The 22,360-nt window shown below is 56.3% G+C and overlaps 1 protein-coding gene across 3 annotated transcripts in view; it reads left to right on the forward strand.

Moving 5' to 3' along the window:
* The window catches only part of SLC9A3R2 (SLC9A3 regulator 2), a 32,979-nt gene that overhangs the window by 1,528 nt on the left and 9,091 nt on the right, over nt 1–22,360 (forward strand). For 2 of the 3 annotated variants that reach the window (XM_030485102.1, XM_030485103.1), the window contains exons 2-3: nt 3,164–3,421; nt 21,966–22,142. In XM_030485102.1, coding sequence (XP_030340962.1) covers nt 3,164–3,421; nt 21,966–22,142 — 435 coding nt within the window. Of the gene's footprint in view, nt 1–1,180; nt 1,327–3,163; nt 3,422–21,965; nt 22,143–22,360 lie in introns of those variants that run through there. The other variant, XM_030485104.1, reaches the window with a different exon arrangement.

Here is a 22,360-nt window from a genome sequence, read left to right on the forward strand (position 1 = left end):
GGGGTTGTAGGCTCCCAGCCATGGATGTTGCTGTGCAGAAGGTGAGGCAAAGCCTTCCAGGTGGCTGCAGTAAAGCCTCATGGCCTCCTCTCCACAGGCTTGGTGGGTTCCGTGGCTGATTGAGCCTGTTTGGATGATCTGAGGCAGCTGTGTATTAGTTAATGTTTGTCTTGAATGTGATTTCCAAACCCTTGAAGGAGGATTCCTGCCTTTGATCCGGCTGGGCACAAAGGGCTGTGTTCCTGTGAGGAGCTGCGTCGTACTGGAAGCCATCAGGACTCCCTGCTGAAGCTGGGATGGGCGATAGCGGAGCGGAGGCAGCCAGCTGAGCCTTTGAAATGTGCAGGGCTCTTCCGCAGGCCAGAGAAATGGGAGACATTCTCCTGCCTTCCATTTTCTGCTCACGGAGGCAGGATGGAGCCCTGGCAATCGCAGAGCAGTGAATGGGATGGAGTGTCCACTCCATCCAGGGTGTTGTGGATCTCGCTGCCATGTTCCTGCTGTGATGGCATCATTGAGTGTACAAGTGGGGAGCAGCCCACTCTGGGATGCTTTGGGATCATCCTTCCTCCTGCATCAATACAGCAAGAAACCTCTTCCCCCCAGAAATAGATCCTCAGCACTGATGGACTGTGGGAAAGGCGATGCCATGGCAGGTCTTATGCTGGCTCCTACTGATGGGATAGAGCAGTCAGTTTGCTGTGGCCTCTTCTGAGGTCCCCAACCTTGAATAAGTAACTAAGCCTCTCCATGGGCCTCTGAAGCTGCAGTGGGACAGAGCCCGCAGCAAACAAGGCCTTGCTGTTTGGGTGTAACTGTGTTTCGGGCTGAAGCTGGCAGCATTTGTGTCTTTGTTCTCTGTGTTTTCCTGGCCTTACCCAAGGAGCGAAGGCAGAACGTGTTCTCAGGGTGTTTCGCGTCTTGGATGCAAAACTGCATCCTGGCTCCTTGGTTCCCTGTCCAGGCGGGCAGAGCAGCGGGCTCCTGCCCTCCCACTGTGCCCGGAGTGAGGATAACCTCTGGATCCTCACTGCGGTGCATGGGCAGAGGCATCTCCTTCCGAGCAGGAGGGATGAACAGAGCTGCTCCTGATGGCACCATGAGCCTCCTTCCTGGGCCGATGTTGTTTGACGAGGGTGGAAGGACCCGGGACGGCTCGGCCGGGCTGGTGCTGGTGTCTCCAGGGATGAAAGCTTGGGTGGAGCTGCGGAAATCATGCGGCTGGACCGGGGCTGAGAAGGTCCTGAGGTGCCGGATGCGCAGGGGAGGCTGTGCTGTCCTCAGAGGAGCTGCGGACTCAAGGCTGTGAGCATGGCTCGGAAGCGGGTAGGGTGTCCTGCTGCTGCTTTGCCTTCCACCTCGCTGCTGTCCTCACAGCAACTTGTTTGGGGAGCTTGTTGCCAAAAGCCCCTTCTGCTCATCCACTCTCAGGGCTGGGGGATGCTTGCTCCATTGCTGCTCTTGCTGTGGCTCTTGGGGACCTTGGCATTGTGCTGCACCCTGGCAGGTTGGGATCTTCTGTGGTCCCTCTGCGTTTCCTTGTGCTCTGCAGGACCCTGCTCCTTGCCGGTGATTCATTGTGGTGTCTTAGTGCCTGTAGCACCCAAACTGCAGGGTCTGGGTGTGGGACTCCGCATCTTTCTCTTATACCTTCCCCGCTGGCATCACCCATCTGCATCTCCTGCCACCGCTGTGCTCTGGCTGCCTGCTCCTGGGTCCCCTCTGGGAGACGTGGCCTTGCACAAGCGCTGCCTTGCTGGTATCAGCAGCACCGTCTGATGTCTCATGTAAATAGATCTGAAAGGGAGCAGATGGATTTTCTGGGGCTTGCGGGAATAGCACCCTTCGGGCTGGTTACGGATGGGAGCCCTGGGCACACTGCCGCGGCGCATGGAGACAGGCTGCAGCCTGCAGCAGATCGCTTGGTCTGGGACAAGCAGCCTTGTCTGCAGTCCATAAATTTCGTGTTGGTTGTGTGTGGTTTTTGTCTCACTCGCAGATACCGGCTCTGTTGACCTTGAATGGAGCTTGCAGGGAGTAAATAAATGCTGGCTAATTGTGCATTAGGCTCCTTTGTTGCTCCTAACCTTGGCAGTTGTCTGGCCAGCGTGACCTAGATCAGAGCAGGAGCCCTGTGAGGAAGCCCAATGCTGCTCTGGGGGGTTCCCAGCACTCCTGGGGGGGTCATGGCTCTGTGGTCTTCAGGGTCACCCCATGGCTGTGGAACAGCATAGCTCTCCTCCTCCGGGTGAAGGCCTGTGCAGGGAGCTGGATTCCCTTTACCCTGCTCCTGTGTCTGCCTTGGATGTGCCCTGCTCCCATCACAGCCCACCCTGCTGTGATTTCCCCACCTTGTCTGGCTGGGATCTCTTCCTCCCGGCTCTTCCCACCGTGCTGACACCGTGAGCTCCTTTCAGAGCCTCTGCCAGTCACTGATCCCTCCTGGAGCCGGGCAGCAGCAGGACAATGGTCCCCATTCAGCGCTGTGTGGAGCTGGATCCCAGCAGGGATGGGCCCATCTCCTGCTCCCAGCACCGGCTTCTCTTATCTCTGCTGGCCCTCAGCACAGAGCGGGGATGAATGGGTAGACCAGGTTCTTTCTTTCATAAATCCACCCTGGGTGGATTTCAGCCAAAACACCAGCGTGGTGGGGAGCACCCAGCCACCAAATGCACACATGGGTGCTTGGTGCCTCCCTTTGCACCCTGGCTCTCTGCCTTGCCCTGGGTACAGGGCAAGAAAGACACCCCAGATGAAGGCAATGAAGGTGTGCAAGGTGGCTTGCTTGGTGGGACAGGTTGTGTGGTCCCTCCAAGGGACAAAAGCAGGCAGCAGGGTTTCTGATGCTCCAAAGGTGATGAAGCAGCCTCTGTGGAAGCCCCTGATCCTGGGTGGTGAGTGCAGCTGCCCTGTGGGTTGCAGGGCATGGGGTGGAAAGAGCCATCTCCATCACCCAGGACTGCAGACCCCCATCTTGGGGTTCCCCTAAAGCTGCGGTCTCCCTTCTCCCCCATCACCAATGGCTGGACGTGACAGTGAACCTGTACCCTGTAGCAGGACTGAAGCTGCAGGAGTGTGTGGGGCAGTTGATGGTCCTTGGGTCCAGCTCCTGCTGCCCCAACAGGTCCCTGGCTTTCAGCTCAGTTGTTCCTCTCCTCTCCAGGTTGTGCAGCGCATCAAAGCCGTGGAGACAGAGACCCGCTTGCTCGTGGTGGACAAGGAGACGGACGAGTACCTGTGCAGCCTGCGCCTGACGTGCACGGAGGACATGGTGCACAGCGGGATCCTGCTCAACTCCGGCGTGTCCCCCACCAAGTCAGTGGGCAGCGACAACGGGGAGGTGTGGAAGCCGCAGCTGGAGCTGAGCGGGGACAGCCTCCAGCGCCACTCGCACAGCTTCTCCTCGCACGGCAGCAGGAAGGTGAGGGTGAGATGGGGAATGGGTGCAGACACCCCGGGGGCACATCCCTCTGCTTCCCGTTGGGAAATACCTTCTGGATGTGGCTGTTGGCTATGGGGACCCCGCTGTGTCCTGGAGCAGCGGGTGAGCAGCACCCCCTTGGGCTCATTTGTTCTTGCTCAGTGTTGGCTGCTGGAGCGGTGCTGCTCTTTCCCCCCCGTGTCTCTCAAGGAGCTGTTGGGGGGTCATCAGCCCCGGGATGAGTGACCCCATGGTGCCTCAGCTAAGGTTGTGTCCCAGCCTGGGTCTTGCCCACCGTGGGGACAGGCTGCACGGACCACGGATGAGGTGAAGCTGAATGAGCTTCTCTCCCCTCTGTTACATGCAGGAGGGAGGGAACATCTGGGACGAATGTGTTCTCAGCTTTTTTGCTCAAATAGGGAGGAAATTAGCTGTTTTTTAAGTGGCCAGGGCCTGCACTGCAATTCTGCAGTGAAGTGCCTTTTATTGGTAAACTCCTTTCCAAAAGGGAAAGAATTTGGGGTGGAAAAGGTCCAGTTTCCATGGCTGCCTCGCCGCTGGGGCCGTGCTGGAGACGGCGCAGCCTCGCACTCGGCAGATAACAGTGGGGCACTGCACTCCTTGGGGTGAACGTGGCACAAGCTGTTGTGAGGCTGATGGTGACTCCAGCACCTCTGCAGCATTATCCCCTTCTGTGTCCCCGCTCTGCAGCCATCCTGTGCTGCTGGCAGGGAGCAAAGATGCGTGACAGCCTCCTCCATCACGGAGCTGCCATAGGCACACTCCTCCTCCTCTTCCTCCTCCTCCCTGTGGAGCTGCAGTGCCTGGTTGGCCTCTGTTCCCCCACCTCACAAGTGGGGTGGTGGCTGGATGCTGGCCCAGAACTTGCTGGTGGGAGGTGGGAAAGTTGGGAAAGCTTCGTGTCCTCAGGAGCTCCCGATGGAGAAGCAGCTGAAGACATTCCCTGTGCAGATAAGAGGCGATGCTGGCACGAGGCATATGCCTCTCCGGCGATAAGGAGGAGGTTTCACCCCTGGTCCTTCCCTCTGGAGCTGTTTGGCATCTTTCAGAGGAGGATCCCCCTTCCCTGGGCTGGCAGGGGCAGGGTTGGAGGCACTGTTTATTTACCTATTGCATGATTTAAAGGTCCATATGATGGTGATGGGTGCGTTTCCCTGTGGGTCGGTGCAGTGGGGCTCTGGTTGCCCCCAGGACGGTCGGTGGGAGAGGAGCTGTTCTGGGCAGGGCTGGGGACAGCGTTCCAAGCTGGGGATTTCCTATCCTGTCTCTGTTTCGTTTGCTGGTTCCAATCCAACAGCGAGTGCTGACGGGAAGTCAGGCGAGGGGAACAGGACGGTCCTTTCCGGCCTTTGGGTCTCGGCTCCTCCAAGGAGAGGGTGGGACAGGGAAAAGGGGGAGAAGTGCCTGAGCTTCAGAGGGGCTGGAGGCAGCAGGGCTGGGGCACTTGGTGCTCGTTGTGCTGGAGCTGGTGTTTGATGGAGCCTGAGCCCAACAAAGGGGAATGGACCCTCGGGTGATGTCCCCAGTGCGGGGTTGGGGACAGGGCAGTGCTGAGTGAGCTGGGTGATTGCAGAGGCTTGGGTCAATGGCTGGTTTGCTCCTGACTCCATAGGTCATAGCTCTGTGTAGAGCTGGGCCCTGCAGGCTTTCCTGGCCAAGATCCCTTCTCCATTCTAGGGCTGTGAGTGACCCTGGTATGAGGGTTTCAAGGGGTAAGACCTGCTGCAGGCTCTCGGTCTGGGTGAAGTGGTGCTCCAGCTATATCCCCATACAGCTGGAGGCCAGGGGAGTGATGGTGGACCCCAGTTCCTGCAGTGCTCAGTGCTCCAGCACCATGTCTCCCCATGGGACAGCTCTAACCTGACCCTTATCCTGCAGGTCACAGGCACTGGGACCAACAGTTCCAAGCTTGGGGGGCTGTTTGGGGCAATTCTGTCCCTGCAGTGGGGCTGTGTCAGCTGGAATCCACCCTGAGATTGGTCCCCAGCCACATTTGGGGCTTGTGAAGGAGAAGAGCAGCTCCCTTCCCCCTGCAGGCCTGGGGAGCCGGTGCTGATGCTCGGGGCTGCTCTCATGGAGCAGCATTTCACTGAGCAGCATTTATTTGTGTAAAGCTGCAGTTTTCCTTGGTTTGAGGCCGGGTTGTTCAGTGCAGCCCGAAGCAAGGAGTGACTGAGCCAAAGGGGAGGGAAATCTGGCACCGGGGGTGGGAGGTGATGCAGGGTGGGCATGGCCAGCATGGCCCCCAGCATTGTTCTGGATGGGGAGGTCAATGTGCACCCCTGGCTGAGACCTGGGATCCAGGACCTTGTGCTCCAGGATCCAGGGTAATGCCATGAATAATTCAGGATGTATTTAAATCATGCTGCTGCACCCATCGCAGTGCTGCCATCCCCAGCACCCTGGGGACTTGTGACCATAGTGGCACTGGGACCAGGGTCTGCTTTGCCCCATCCCATGTTGCTGCACCCACCTCTGTGGAGGGGTTTGCCATGCTGCATCCCTTGGGAGTGGAAGCCACAGGGCACATGCTCCCCTGTCCCACATATGTTCTTGTGGCCATTGGGCTGCTTTCTGCTTTCCCCAGGGCTCTGGCTCTATCTGGCTGGATGGTTTGGAGGTGTTAGGAGCTGCCCTGGGTGTGTTGGGTGCTGGGTGCCTGGTTGTGAGCTGCTTTTATTGCAAAGGTGCCTTTGCAGGGGGAGCTGCTGGTGGCTGTTAATGGAATGCCTGGGCTAACGGCATGGAAAAGGCAGCGTGCTGCAGGGCTGGTGCTGAGCCGTGCTGCCTGGCTGTGAGGCACTGGCACAGGGTGCCCAGAGAAGCTGTGGCTGCCCCATCCCTGGCAGTGTTCAAGGCCAGGTTGGACACAGGGGCTTGGAGCAACCTGCTCTGGTGGAAGGTGTCCCTGCCCGTGGCAGGGGGTTGGAACTGAAGGAGCTTTAAGGTCCCTTCCAACACAAACCATTCTGTGCCCTTGGGACTTGCTGCCTCACTGCCTTCTGCAGGTGTGTTTGTAGGAGAAACAACAGTCATAAAGCCACGGAGACACGTTCACAGTGATGCAGTTCCCCTCCATCCCTGCTCCGGTCACAGCACGACTGCAGGGGATGGGTGTGCAAAGGGACCTTTGCATTGGAAAACAAAGCCACATCTTGTAGCTGCCAGATTCAAGCAGCCTGTTGGACCTGGGAATTTTAATGTAGGGAAATTAGGTGCCGGTTGTTAATTGGTCTCTGCTTGGGGAGGGACAGTGTCAGTGTCACCTGAGCATTGCTGCTGGCAAGAACTGCACTGGGCAGGAGCTGGTGTGCCTTGGGGCAGAGGTGCTGGGCTCTGGAGGAGGACGGATGGGTGCCTGGGTGCCTGTTGGGACCTGTAGGTGTGCGACAGCGCTGACATCGAGGCAGTAAATATTTACACTCCTGTTTGGGTCGGGAATAAGAGCTTTTTGTGCTGCTTTGCAGCATCCTGAGCCGGCAGCTTTCTGCCGGAGCGCTGGAAGGGGAATAACTCGGGACAGATGTTTTGGGAGAACTTTGCCAACTCAGTTGAGGCCCAAACTTTAAGGCTTGTAGAATAACCACAAAGATGTAATAAACCCGCCATGAGCAGAAATGTCTGCAGTAATTATGTGATTAAAAGAAAAAAAACCAAAAAATAAAGGGCATGGTTTAAATTAAAGCATTTCCCTGCAGCATCCTGCGCTCCCCAGCCCTGGTTCCAACCTGGACCTCTGTGCATGCAGAGCTTGGGGAAACTCATGGAGCTGTGCCCATGCCCCTGCAGCATTCCCTGCCCTTCCCACTGCAGCTCTTTAGGCGGGTGCTGCCAGCCTTGCCTTTGGGATCAGCACCTTGATGTGGGCCCGATGGCAGCGGTGGAGCTGCGGGGAAGCCTCAGCCCCATGCGGGCACTGACCCTGCTGCATTATTGATGGTGCTGGGCTCCCGGCATCGTGTGTCATGGGGCAGAGTCAGTGCTGGTGCTGTGGGTGGGCTCAGGAGCAGCTCCAGTGCCCAGCAGTGCGGGGATGGAGCTTGGGGTGCGGAGAGGAGAAGGCTCCAGGGAGACCTCAGAGCAGCTCCAGTGCCTAAAGGGGCTGCAGGAAACCTGGAGAGGGGCTTCGGACAAGGGCCTGTAGGGACAGGACAAGGGGAATGGCTTTAACCTGCCAGAGGGGAGGCTGAGATGAGCTCTGAGGCAGAAGCTCTTCCCTGTGAGGGTGCTGAGGTGCTGGCACAGGGTGCCCAGAGAAGCTGTGGCTGCCCCATCCCTGGCAGTGTTCAAGGCCAGGTTGGACACAGGGGCTTGGAGCAACCTGCTCTAGTGGAAGGTGTCCCTGCCCGTGGCAGGGGCTTGGAACTGGATGAGCTTTAAGGTCCCTTCCAACCCAAACCGTTCTGTGACTGTTTTGTCACCCAAAGCACCCTGGAGCTGTGGGACAGAGGGAGGGCAGCAGCTCTCCTGCCCGGGCTCCGTGTGGGCAGCGGGTCCATGGAGGAGCTCACTGGGGGTTATTTCAGTGCCGGGGCAGTGCAGGAAGCCCCTCCCGGGGAGGAGAGCATCCACCCCGCGCAGAGACTTCCTCTGCTGTGGTATTTTTAGTGAAACACAAAGCGAGTGGAAGGGAGCGGGAGGCAGGAGGCAGATTAGCATCAGCAGGAGCGGTGCCCTGCCAAGGGCCTTTGTTCCCGGGGACACCCCGTCCTGTGGGGGGACATTGGGGTCACCCCTGGTACCCTGCGCCTCCCTGGGAGGGGGAAAGGAGTATGTGGGGTATTTGCATCCCAGCCCATTGCCTGGATGCGGACTGGTCGTGGTGCTGGCACCAAGAGATGCTGCGTGTGGTCCAGCCGGTGATGCTCCCTTCTGCATCCTTGAGTAATCCAAAGCTTTCCCTCAAAATGATTGGAAAACTGGTATTAAATGGGAGGCATTGGGAATGCAGCTTGCTCCGGCACAGCCAGCCCTGGCCCTCTCCTCTGCTCGCAGGGATGCGCTCGGGCAGCTTGCTTTAATAACAGCCCCATTGCAAGTGGCTCCTCGCCAGCTCTTTAATGGCTCTGTTCAATAGGAAAAGTATTAAATGGTTTCAAGCAAATTAAAACTCATCTGGCAGCACCAGGGCTTTCTGCGTGCGCCCTGGCAGCGGCACAGAGCCTCTCCTGGGGCTCTGCTCCAGCCCTTGCCGTGTCTCAGTGCTGATGGGGCTCGTGGTCCTGTCGGAGTGGAGGAAACCCTAGAACAATATTGGGTTTGCTTATTTTTTTTGGATTCTCTGCTTATTCCCAAGGCCCAGATGAGTTGTGGAGGAGGGGACACACCGCATGCTTCCAGCTGCTTAGCCAGGACTGTCCCTGCTGCCGCTGTGGAGTGTGGCTGGATAAGGCATCTCCAGGAGTTTGACCCTGGAGCTGGTGGTGATGCTGCAGGTCTGGGTGAATCCCAGCTCCTCCTGCCTTGGGGCTGCTCCCACCCGAGGGAGAGGGTGCTGGTGTTAAGGCATTGCTTGTGGGGAATGGAAACACATGGAGCAAAGGTGCCATGTGAATGCTGACTTACAGCATTCCTGTGCTGAAGGGGACCAGCTGCTGGCCAGATACACCCAACTCCCTGGTGAGGTTTTAAAGTGCTCCTTTCAATCCATAAGGCAGCATCCCTTTACTGCTTGCAGCCCCGACAGCATGTGAGTGCAATGTGATGGCTGTGGCATTGCCTCTGTGTGCTTCATTCCTGCCCTTTGGGCTGGGAGACTGAGGCTGTGAGGTGGAGTGATTTACCCAGCGCTATAAGAGAACTCAGTGTATAAATTAAGGTCTAAATCAAGCTGGTTTTGGCTCCGTGTCCTTGGTCTATCTCTAGTTATGGAGATTTTACAGGCAGCGTTCTTGGGAGACTCCAGATTGGGGTATGAGAGAGAGAAAATTAAACTCCTGATCAGCCAAGGATTTCTGCAGATCCACAGGTCTCTATAAATAAGGAATTAAACCCCAAGTTGTCAACATAATTACTCCTGGCAAGATCTGTACCGTGGTTTAGTTTCATTACAGCTTTTGCTTGGACTCCTGAGTGTTTTGGTCCTGCTGCTGCGTGTGTCTAAACCATAACCAGGCTTGGAGCTGCGTTTTGTTGGCTGAGTGTGTCTCTTTTCCCACTAAAGCGTTGCAGGAGTTTGTTACTGGGTAAAATAAGCTGGTGGCAGATGTCTGTTAGTGATGAGTCTGGGAAAGTCAAATTAAAAGTAGTTTTATGAGCAAGGAGAAGGTAAGAAAGACCATTCCCATTGGGTACTGGGCTGCTTTGCAGGCATCTCGGGCTCTGCCTTTCCCTTGGTGGGGTCTGCAGCCCCAGCACTGATCCATCCCGTGTGATGGAGAAGGGATTGGGGCTGGAAGCAGCAGCATGTTGGTGTCTGGATGTGATCCTGGGTCTTTCCATCACCGTCTGTAAACCCCATTCAGTGCATGGCCCCAGCAGGACTCCCACTTTTCCCCTCATGGTGTTATGGGATTAAACCCTCTTAGGGACTCACAGGGACTAATCCTGTTAAAGAAGAGCGGCACAAAGGGTAGCAGGAGGGTTAATCCATCCACTCCTGCCTTGGTGGGCTGAGCTCCCACCCTGGGGATGGAGCTGTACCTGGACCAGCATCCCCTGGGGTGGGATGCTGTGCCATGGGGCTTGTGTCCGGTGCCTCTTCCCAAGCCCCCACAGCTTCAGCCTTGCCATGTCCGTAGCTGGTGCCGGGCTGGCTCGTTCATGCTGGGCGAGCAGTCCCTCAAGCAGCCAAAGGCCATCCCAGGTAAATCAGTTAATTCCGGCCCTGGGGTTGTTCATGCTTAGCAGGATTTAATTAAGGCAAACCCTAATTAGTTCTAAGCGGGGTGAATAGTCTGCTTTGCCTGGAAGGGATCCTGCTCTTGTCTGGCAGCTGTTAATGAGCGCAGGGCTCCCATTGACTGACTCTGAGTCCCATGTACCTGGGATGGGATACATGGAACCCCGCATTGTCCTGGAGAGGTGCTTGGGACAGCCTGAACGTGAGGCTCAAAATCGCCTTGTGCTGCTCCTTGAAGCGGGTGCTGGGTTCTGCTGGTACCTGGATCCCTCTTTTGTTTCTATAAGCACCGTGCTGGGGCTGTTCCTGCTTTCCCTGTGGCTTCCTGGTCCTCCTCAGCCTTTCCCATGGGCTCAGAGGCTGCTCAGAGCCCCACAGCCAGCACCGGCGTGTGCCGGGCACTGCGCACCCGCCTTCACCGCGTTTATCAGCAGGAGCAGCCGGAGCCTGGCGCTGCCTCCGGGGTTATCACAGGAGATCCTCCCGTGCTGGGAACACACTTTGCCCTGGACCACCCGCCTTCGGCAGAGCTGCCTCCGAACCTCCTTATCTGCCCCAGCACGGAGGGGCTGCCCCGGCTGCAGATAAGCATTAGCACTTGGCAAACGAGGAGCATCTTCTGTGGTCTTGTCCTTGTTGAGGAGCTTGGTTTAAAACATGTCATTTCTGGAGCTGAGCATCACGGTGGAATGAGCTGAGTGAACAATGATGTTCCCCGATTGCGTCAGGTCTGGGTTTGATCCCGTGTTTTCCAGCAGTGTGGTGGGATAAGGCTGGTTTTGCAATGGGAGGATGAAGCAGCAGTGTTGTGGGATAAGGCTAATTTTGCAATGGGAGGATGAAGGAGGATTGAATTGCGGAGGGAGCTTAAGGAGAGCCCCAGGCAGAGCTGAGAGCTTTGTGTGCTGTGTCCAGCTCAGCACGATGGGCAGATTTAGTGCACAAGCTTTGAGTTGGGGGTTTTGGGAGGAGGGGATAGCTCATGTGTCAAGCTGAGGGCTGGGAGCAAGGCCCCTCATTCCTGCTTTCTGGCAGCTTGCACCCCTGGCTGTTTTATTGCAGGATTCTCCAACACAAACGGCCTCACATGGGGTTAAGCCCAGCACGGGTGCCACAGCTCTGCCTTTACTTTCACTCTGAGGAATGCAGAGGATGGCGGGAGCCCTCCCCCTGCCCCGTTTCCTCCAGCGAGCCGTGCCGCCCGGCCAACACAAATATTGGTGCTCAACTCTTGAACTTCCCTGGTCCCGGCGCTCACAGAGCAGCGCCTGTTCTCCCCCTTCCCGGGCAGGGGCCAGGCTGGGGATGTGCACATATGTCCCTGTGATGGGGACAGTGGTGGGAGCTGGAAGGTGTGTGGGGAGCGTGCAGCAAGCGTGCGGGGCTGCACCCAGCTCCTCCTGCCCTGCGGATGCATCCCGGTGCATCCAAAGGACCCATTGCATCCCTCATCCTCTGAGCCTGGGCATGGGGTGGGCTTGGTGGCAGAGCAAAGGGAGAAGATCAGCCCTGAAGGATCAGTGTATGGCTTGTGCGATGTGTCCTTCACCCTGGACATGGTTTATTAGGCTCTGCAAGTCTAAATAGAGCACTCCACGGCCTCTTCCTTCAGGGAATGGCCCCAGGGGGAGGATGAGGAGCTGTGTCCTTGATGGTCCATGGTGCAGAACACAGGCTTCCCCATTCCATGGTAGATATCTCAGCCAACAGCAGCTTTCTGCAGGGCTGCAGGTTATATATTGACCTGCTGGGGACTGCACGAGAGCTCCCACCATCTCGAGGGGGATTTCCCTCAGCATCACTGGTGCGGAGCTGGTCACCACGGGGAGCACAAAGCTGGTGTGACTGGATTGCTGCTAATGACCCGGGGTTATTAAAGGTAACGAATGGGGCCAGCATTAATGAGTGATTTGGTGCTTGCTCAAGGCTTGGCCTCAGTAAGAAGCAGGGGAGTCCAAAGGGCGGGCTGACAGGCTGTGGTCAGCGGTCTGATGCGCGAGGCTCTGGCGCAGGGTGTGCTGTGGGTCATGCCCTGCACAGGAGGCTCCGGTTGGGATCTGTTGCGTGTCCCTGGAGCTGTGCAGAGGATGCTGCCGTGGGTGGCACTTGTGTCTCTGAGTTGGGGTGTTGTGGAGCAGGGCACGGCTCTCCCCGAGGGGCTGTGAGCTCCGGGAAGCTCATTCCCAGCACCTCTGCCTGCCTTCCCATTGTCCGCAGCAATCCCTCCCCTCGCCTGGGGGTTCGTGGCGAGCATGGGAAGGACTTTTCCCCCTGTTCCAGCAGCTCCAGCAGTGGTTTGAGCCTTGCACAGTCACCCACGCTCCTTGCCTCCTTTCCTTCCTACCCGCCAGAAAACAGATCCTTCTGGATCTGGTGAGATCCATTTGAACCCAGAACACAGATCCCCTGTTCCTCCTCTTGGATGAATCTCAGCCTGCCAGGACCCATGCTGCTGCCACACGCTGTCCTGGAGCTGATCCCTTTGGAGCAGGGGAGCTTGCTGCTATCCCGGTTGCATGTTCCCTTGGCAGATGGTGCTGGAAAAGTTTTCTCTCTTAAAGAGAACACATGCATATGGTGGTTTCGGTCTCCTCCATCCTCCTCCTTCCCTGCCTGTGTCTCCCTGGGCCGGGCCAGCTGCTCGCAGCTCCCAGCCAAGCCTGTGCTGCTGTTCCTGGCTCCAGCCCCAGCTCCAGCCCCTTCACTCTCTGAGCCAGCAAATGGGGAGGGGAAAAAGCTGCTTCTCAACTTGTGGCTGAGAAATTCCCCAGCTGTGGAATTGCAGAGGAATGGCCGGGACAGCTCAGCCGGAGGCATCGCTGCTGGAGGGGACCAGATGGACCCCACGGAGCTGGATTGGGATGGTGATCCCACATCAGCCAGGGAAATGTGCCTGTGGGGAACCTCACCCAGGGTTATCCCCAGTGGGGATGTGTGGTCCTCAGCAGGACATGGCCTGGCTGCAGCCCCTCTCCTGAGAGGCCCCTTTGTGCTCAGGGATTTCCATAATGCCGTGGCTGGAGCTGCAGCACAGTGCTGGGATTGTGGAGAGGGGCAAATCCAGGCTTACCCCTCACTTGGGGCATCAGTGGATAAGGTCAAGCTCTTATTTCTTTGGCAGCAAGTTGCTTAGAGGTGAAATATTGGTGGGAGGACATAAGAGAAATGCTTTTCCCATCACTGGCACAGGGTGCCCAGAGAAGCTGTGGCTGCCCCATCCCTGGCAGTGTTCAAGGCCAGGTTGGACACAGGGGCTTGGAGCAACCTGCTCTAGCGGAAGGTGTCCCTGCCCGTGGCAGGGGGTTGGAACTGGATGAGCTTTAAGGTCCCTTCAACCCAAACCACTCTGTGATCACCCCATTGTGGTGCAGGGTGCTGGGGTCAGGTGCTGTGCTGTCCTGCAGGGCAGCCCAGCCTGGCAGCGCTGTCACCATGGGCTGGAGATCAGGCGTCCTCCCCACCCTTCACATCCTTCCTGCTCTTGTTTTCTCCTGCCCGGCAGTTTCGGGATAATAACCTTTTGTCATGTCTGGGGCTGTGGCTGGGGCTGGCTCTGCAGCGGGGAGCTGGTACAGCCATCTCGCTCTCCCATGGGATTTGCATCCCATAGCGCCTGGAAAGGGCTGGGTTGGGATGTACGGGCTTGGGGGAGACCCGGACACTGATGCAAGGCTCTGGGAGCGTTTGTACCTCCTCTTGCTACTCCTGCAGTGCCAGGGGACAGTGAAGAACCTCATTAATTTCTCCTGATTGCTTTTGCTTTGCTATAGAAGGGCGAGTGTCCCTGCTGAGGCTCAGTCCCCATCTGCAGGCATCATCCTGCTGCTCCTTGGCCGAATGGGAGCTGTCCTGTGGGCTCAGGGTTTCCATTGCGCATCTAATCCTCCTCCTCTTCACAGGGACCGTGTCAAGGGCAATGCAGGGACCTGTTGTCACCCCAGCCCCTGTTCCAGTGCTCCCATCCACCAAGGGCTGGAGACTCCCTGAAAATACCCACATCACCCCATCAGCAGCACTGCGCTGTGGATCCCAATGTCTGGATGCCTTCTACTGCTCATTGGAAACTCTCTGCTGTCTCCTGGCTCTTCTGCCATCCTCACTCCATTCCCTTTGTGCTGGCTGGGAAAGCAGTGGGATGCAGCCAAAGGGCGCCGGGTGTGGGTACCAGTGCGGGTCCCATAAGCCCCAGGGCGCCAGGCTGAGCCCGCAGGGTGCAGTGAGGATGCTGGGGGAGCTGTGGGGGGGAAGCAGCACAAAGCTCAATGTCTTTTGCTGGTTAAAACCCTCCTGAATTATTATTTTAGTGATTCTATCAGTCCAACCCAGCTGGAGCAATTGAAATAATTGGAGCAATTTGAATAATGGCAGCAATTGAAATAAGCTCCCAAAGCCCAGACCCTGCATTCGGGATGGGCAGGGGAGGGCTGTGCCGGGCAGTTTGGGTTGGTGGTGACGCAAGGCTTTGACACCAAGGTGCTTGTTCCAGCACCATCAGGAACCTGCAGCATCCCTCCTCTCCTCCCGGTGATGCTTGAGATAACTGTGGTGATGTTTAAGATAACTCTGCTCATTTCAGGCTCTGCCAAGAGATATTTCGTGGCAGCTCAGGTGTGTTCGAGTCCCTCCTTTTCTCTCAGGGCAGCAATTGCCACGGGACTGCCACAGTCTCTCTCCTCCCTGGAGCATCTGGTGCTTTCTCTTGGTTGTTGTGATGTGGAGGAAGCAGCCGCTGCTGCTCAGGTGATGCTGTGAAGCAATGAGCTTTAACTGCGCGTCAGTCACGTTGTTGGGTCTGTGCTGGAAGAAGGAAACAAGGTTTTTCTCTTGACCACGGGTGTCAGAGCCAAAACACCTCCTCGGCTGACGGGGCGGGTGTAATTAGGGTTGTGGCTGTGTAAAAATGGAAGCAGGTTGTTTACGGAGCTGGGTCCTGCCTGAGCATTTATTCCTGGCCTGGTTAGTGGAAAACCTCCCAATTACCCCCCTTATGTGCATGCTGGGGGGGGGGGTCCCATCCTTCAGAGGAACCTGTGGGTGCTGGAACTGCCTCCCTTCTCCCCAGCCCCATCTGTGGCCGGGTGCAGCGTGGTCCTGCGGGGAAGGGGAACATGTGCTTGTGTTTGGGTGAGCCTGGCGTCCCGCCAGCCCCGGCTCCCCTTTCCCCTCTGTTATTTATAGCATTTCACCAACATCTGGAGCTTGAGCCGGGTCGGCGCTGGCTGAGTCTGAGCCGGGGGATGGAGCTGGGTGGAACGTGTGCAGGAAGGAGGCAGGGAATGAGGGAAAGAGGGAGGGAATGAGGGAATAAGGCCCAGAGCCCTTCCCAGCAGCGTGCGGGGGGCCACAGCATCCTGGTGTGGAGCTGAGGACCATCCAGGGCTTGGGAAGCCCTGGAGCATCCTCGCTCTGCTATTCCCAGCGGTGGGGATGGTGGGATTGCTGCCATGTCCTCACCCTGCAGTGCAGGCATGGGGGTGCTCTGCCTCCCCCCTTGCAGTGCTTTCAGGCTTGTTTTAAAGGCTCCTCTGACATTTGCCATCATCATTCGGCTCTCCCTGAAGTGTCACCAAGGTCCCCCTGGCCCTGGGGGATGCAGGGCTACAATAGCCCCCTTTCTGGTGCTGCTTTAATGGGAAAACTTGAGTCATTCCTGGGGGAAGGGGAATGAAAACCAGCCCTGCTGTAGCGGGTCCCTGGCACGGCAGTGGGTGGAGGCGGTATTCCTGCTCCTGGCCATGGCATGAGCCCAAAGCCTCCCTGGTTCTCATGGCGAGCAGGGCTGTGGGGAGGGCTCCTGCTTCTCCCAGCTTTCCTCATCTTCGTAGTGTGAAAGGCAGTGGGTTTTTGTGTTGGGGATGTGCGGAGCCACCTCCCCTTCCCAGATCATCTGCTTAAACTTAAGTGCATCCCTCAATTCCGAGCAAAGGCAGCAGCCTTTGAGCTTCCAATGACATTGTAGTAATAATAGTGGCAATTAAAGCTTGCCCGGGGCTCAGCTCGGCTGCCAGCAGAACCATTGCTGCCAAGGGAGGGTGCCCATGTCGGGCCGGGTGTAAATGGGCCCCTTGTTCTGGTGGTGCTGTAGCCCCAGGCCCCTTCCTGCATGGATTCCTCCTTCCTGGCTCTCACCATTGCCCCTCGCTGCTCTGCCTGATGGTGTTTGGGTTCAGGGCAGGATCCTGCACTGCTGGAGTTGCCTTTCTCCTTGGTAACCCCCAAAGGTGGCCGAGCATCCCTCCCTGAGCATCCTTCCCCACACATCCCTTGGTACTCGCTGCCTGCAGCAGAGAAGCCAAAGTGCAGGGGGCGGAGAGGTCCCATCTTGAGGCAAGACAATGGGGATGGACGCTGAGGTCCTTAGCAGTGTCCCCTGTACCTCCCACGACATCTCAGTGTCCCAAGGTGGTCCTGGGGCAGGAAAGGAGCCTTGTGTCCCTTGGCCGCAGTGGGGTCTGCTGCAGAGGTTTTCTTTGCAAGGAGCAGGGGAGCAAAGGAGGCGTTTTCTGACCGAAACCACATGTGGAAGGAGAGGAAACGCCACGGGAGCCGGCTTAAAGAAAGTATGTGAACAATGTAAACGGGGCAGGAACGCTCCTGCCTGTGCTTTCTCCAGCTCTGCCGGGCACAGGAGAAAAGGTTTGACGTGTCGCAGGGCGGTCTGGAGCCTGGAGTGCATCCAGGTGGTGCAATTCCCAACAGCGGCGATTAGAGCCTATTTGGGCACTCCCAGGAAATGGCAAAGCCCACTGGGATGGGCCGTGGAGGGCTGGGGCTGGTGCTGGTGGTGCAGAGTGCTGTGGGTGAGGTGGTCCAAGCAGGATTGAGCCCATGAGATGGTGAGCCCTGATGCTGTGATGGGGCAGAGGTGGTTGTCACGCCTGTGGCAGATGAGCTCAGCTTGGTTTGAACAAATCCTCGTTCCAGTGGGGATGAGTGGGGCTGGAGGTCCCATTCCCATCTCAGTGCTGCCATGGAATGCTGCCTGGGACACTGTGTGCTTCCCAGCTGTACTGAGAACATCCCTTCAGCCATGGAGGAGGTTCAGGGGTGACTCCCCTTGCTGAGGTGCACAGCAGCATCATGGCTTTGGCACATTGGTCTGCAGAAGCCACGGTGTGCTGGGAGCCACCAGGCTCCCATGGTAGGTGGTACTGACCTGGCCATGGCCACTAGACTAGCTCTGTGTGTGTGCTCTGTTGTCCTTCTCTTCCTCCTCCTATCCCGGAGGACCTTGGAGAGCCAGGTGTCTATGCTGATAGTGGTGGTTTATTCCCGGAATAACCCCCTAAATGACTTTTCAAGGTGTTTTAGCCCATGGTGGGGTGTGCATTTGCCTGTGCAGCACAGTGAGCTGTGTGGCAGAGAGGCTGGAGATGGTCCTGGGACTTGGCCATCGCTGGTTTGGACCCATGGCCATTCCTGCTGGCAGGTTTGCATCGTGCAGCCTGCAGCATCCTTGTTCTTGCTCAAAACCCATGCCTGTGTGGCAGAGAGTGGTCTTTGAGAAGCCCTTTTCCTGCCCATTCCTGCTCCAAGTCAGGCTATGGGTGATGGTTTGAAGGCACAGGTTGGTTGTGTGAGATAGCACACTTGGGAAGGTGATAGGGGAGCACAGGGACAGCACAGGGTCAGTGGGTCTCTGACACTAGCAGCCTCATGACATTGATCTGAGCTCATCTCTAGGTGCTGGAGCAAAGGAAGAGTTTTTCTAGGGGCAATCCTTTGTTTTAGGAAACATTAAAAACCAAGTTGGGTCCTTCTGAGCAGATTCTGCCTGCATGGGGGTTCCATGTGCTAATTAGTTACATGGAAACCCCCTGTTCATCAGAGCCGGTGACATTTGTGACACCAGCTCTGTGGTGGAGTGTGCCTGAAACATCCAGGTCGAGTAAGACCTGGTGGCTTTATGGGACACTGGTGAGCCAAAGGGTGTCCTTGGGGGACCCGGTTCCCAGCAGCAGCACTGGAAACTCGAAGGGGGGAAAAAACAAATCAGGTGCTGTGAGAGTTGGAGTGATTTTGTGAGAGCTGGCAGCACCCAAGCGGTATTTGGGGTGGTTTAATGTTTAATTGAAAGCCTTTCATTGTTATTTAATGTCTTGTTTGTGCAACTTGAAATGGACCAGCTTGAGCAGCGTTTCCGAAACGTTTTTCCTTCTAAAAGGACCACGATTTGCCTCGAGCAGCAGTGCCAGGGTGGTGTGGCAATGGGCTTACTGTCCACACAGCATTCACTGGCACGTAGCATCCACGCAGCGTTTGTTGGCACGTGCATGCCTGTGGATGGGTGTAGATGGAGTACACAGAGGTGGAGTATGATGTGCTGTTGCTTCTTAATCCGGGTTATGGAATTAGTGGCCACTGGCAGTATCTGGATTCCTAGAAAAAAGAAATTGGCTTCATTCTGTAATTGATTTTGCATGCAAATAGACAAAACTACAGTTAATTTTTGCTGCTTTATAGCACAGATGTGAATCCAACTCACTCAAACCACCTTTTATGTTGTTGGCGTGTGAAAGGGAGGCGAAACCTCTTCCAGAGCAGAACTGAAGTGTTTCTGCAGGAGGGAGTGTTGGCGGGTTTCTGGCGAGCCCAGATAACGTGCCCCGGCTTCAGGGAACGCTTCGTGGCGGGGTTTGGGTTTCACAAAGGCAAAATCCCTGCGGGAGCTGAGGAAATCTCTTCCCAGAACACAACCAGGGAACGTTGGCACCGCTCGAATAGCAAATAAATAGCAGAGCTGGCAAGAGCTGCAGCGGCTCCGTGTCGAGAGCACGTCAGTGCGGGGTGTTGGAGCATGGGCTGGGTGCAGCGAGGGGAGCAGCAGTGTGTGCTCAGCCCCACAGAGGGGCTTTGCTGAGCTGGGGGCTGAGAACTGCTTTCTTCAGTGGCTGAAGGTTAAGGTTAGAGTTAGAGTTGGGAGGTTTAAGAGCCCAGCGAAAGCCCTGGATCATCTCTGCAGGAGGAAAAGCAGTTTTGTCTGAGGATTTCTGCTCCGAACAGATGCTGAATTAGGAGGGGGTTTAATTACTTATAAAGATCTGGAATCCATTTCAGTTAAGGACCATGAACTGCAGGTTTTGGGGTGAAAGTAGAATGACCCCCATGTAGGACATGGCACTGGTTACCATGCTCGCAGCCAAAGGGATCCTGCAGATGAAGCTTTCCTCTCTGTGGTTTATTTATAGAGGAACTTGATTTCCCTGGTGATCCTGGGGGATCACGCAAGGCAGAGGGGACTGCCCTGCTGGTGTGTTCCCCCTGCATCTGCCTGCCAAGTCCCGGGAATCCCGCACTGGGATGGCACCTAAAGCGTGGCATTTTAAGGTGATTCTCTCAGTGTTTTCATGCTGCTCCATTTTTTACCGATGTTTTGGTAAAAAAACCATTTTTACCAAAGGAAAATGGTTTAAAAAGGTCCTTTTTAAACCCAAAAGGTGATCTCAGACGTATTCCCCTCCGCTTGTAGAGCATGTCCCCTTTGCTGAGCTGTACAGAGCCCCCTGCGTCCTTTAAGGTCGCGTGGATCCGACCCGCTTTGACCAGTTGAATCATTTCCTGTTTTCTTCAGTGTTTGAAGAACTCGAGGCAGGCTGGAAATGTTTGCAGACAGGGTGAACCGACTGCGCTGGGGCCATGGGAAAAGTCCAGGCGTGCTGGATCCATATGGAAGAGAGAGGATGAGCGCACAGGGTCATGGTGTGTGATGGAGCTGGGCCTGGCTTGTGCTGAGCAGGTGACTGAAGAGCTTTGGGAGCCTCATCCTGTGCTGCAGGAGCTGGGCTGTGCTCAGCAGTGGATGCTGCACTGATGATTTTCCCCTTTTCAGAACCTGTGCATTGAGACGTTGATGTCAAAAGGGGGTTTTTAACAGAAAACTGCATTGCAAATTCATCCTGGAGAAGAGAAGGCTCCTGAGGGGGAGACCTTAGAGCAGCTCCAGTGCCTGAAGGGGCTCCAGGAAACCTGGAGAGGGGCTTTGGACAAGGGCCTGTAGGGACAGGCCAAGGGGAATGGCTTTAACCTGCCCGAGGGGAGATTGAGATGAGCTCTGAGGCAGAAGCTCTTCCCTGTGAGGGTGCTGAGGCGCTGGCACAGGGTGCCCAGAGAAGCTGTGGCTGCCCCATCCCTGGCAGTGTTCAAGGCCAGGTTGGACACAGGGGCTTGGAGCAACCTGCTCTAGTGGAAGGTGTCCCTGCCCGTGGCAGGGGCTTGGAACTGGAGGAGCTTTAAGGTCCCTTCAACCAAAACCAGTCTGGGGTTCTATGAAATGTTCAGGTACAGTTTGCAGCTGGTCCGAGCGTGCCCTGATGCCCATGATGGGCGCTGCTGGCTCATTTCCAAGCCCTTTCTGTGGGATTTGTGTGCTCTGGCCCACAAGGGCTGTGTTTGGGAGAGCTCAAGGTGAGGAAGCAAGTTCCAGGGGGAAACATCCACAGTGACAGTGGGGAATGTCCTTTGCCTGGTGCCACACAGGGTCCATGAGTGACTGGAGCTCCTTGGCATCATCCTTGGGGTCCCTCACATGGGTGCTGGCCAGGCCAGGTCTTTTGGGTGCCCCCAGCTCCTGCAGCCCTTCCTGATGAGGAAGCAGCTTTTAAACAACATTGGGGGTGTTTTGTAGAAGTAACCCCAAGGTGCTGGGAGTACAAGGAGCTGTTGGCACAGGCAGTGTCAGCATGAAGCCAGGAGTTGCTGCAGAGGTGTCAGAGGAGGGAGGATATCTCTGGGCAGGGGTGGGAGGGCAGGTTTTGGTGTTTGACAGTGCCTTTTGGCCTGGAGCGGAGCGTGGAGGAAATTGCTGTGTGGGATTTTGATTTGAAAGGAAAAGCTGTAGGAGATTTCACCAGAAATGTGATGTGAAAAAAAGCATGGTCTGTTCACACCGCTCCCCTCCTGCGGCACTTATTGTAATGGAAGATTAAAACTCAGCTACAGGGGCTGTTTTGCTTTAAACCACAGATGAAAATGATGCTCCATATACCCCTTGCTAGGGATGCAGTGCTGTGCCAGAGCTGGTGCTGTGCTGGAGCTGATGCTGCAGGGGCTAGGAAGGGGTTGGAGAGGGGAACAACATCCAAGGGAACATAATGGGTCCTACAGACCTGGAGGAGAGAAGTGTTTGTTGCTCCTGAGGAGCTGTAAAGCATTTTCCATGGATGGGAGGGAAAGCACTAAACTCCTCACATGCTCCTGTGCTGTTTGTTCTACAACAAGAGTGGGGTTCATCACCCCAGTCCTCAGAACCCCTCCACTGGGAGGTGATTGTACCCACGGGTGATGCTGCTGTCACCAGGACCAAGGGCATGGCACTGCCTTAAATAAATAACTAAGGTTAATCCCGTGTCTCAGCCTGTGTGCTTCATCTCAGGTTTGGTGGGGCTCGACTGCTGCTGGAGTGGGTTTGGTGCATGGGTGGGCTTTATCTGGGCTGTTTCTGGTGAAGGAAATGCACTTTTTTGTTTTGTTTTAATTTCTCTGGAATGGTTTTGGACAATTGGTTTTCTAAAATAGCCTCAATGAGAGGAAATTCATTTGTTCCCCTGTCCCTGCTCGGGGGAGCGGGAGGACAGGGTGCAGATATGGTGCTTCCTTGGTAGCTTTATTTATGATTGCATCTGCTTCAGAGCAAAGCCAAACCTATAAATTAACCACCGTGTTCTTGTCTGCTCCGTTAATCAGGATTTAAATGGACAGAAGGAGCTGTGCCCACGTCTCTGCCACCTGAAGAAGGGTCCCAATGGCTACGGCTTCAACCTGCACAGCGAGAAGTCCCGGCCGGGGCAGTTCATCCGCTCGGTTGATCCCGACTCACCGGCTTCCAGATCGGGGCTGCGGCCCCAGGACCGGCTGGTGGAGGTAATGGCTCGAGGGCTTGGCACATGCTGGCCTTGGGAGCATCCGGGGTTCCCTTGGTGTGGTCCAAGGATGTTCAATCCTGCCCAGCCAGGTCCTGTTCTCCTCTTGCAGAAGTAATTCGGGACCCTCGGGAAGCCTGACGCTGAAACAAACCCCCATCCCATGATCTGTTCCATCAGAATTCCCTGTATTCCTCTGTCACAGAGCCATGAGACTGA

Source organism: Strigops habroptila, chromosome 4 (genome assembly GCF_004027225.2).
Source record: "Strigops habroptila isolate Jane chromosome 4, bStrHab1.2.pri, whole genome shotgun sequence".
Taxonomy (NCBI): Eukaryota; Metazoa; Chordata; class Aves; order Psittaciformes; family Psittacidae; genus Strigops; species Strigops habroptila.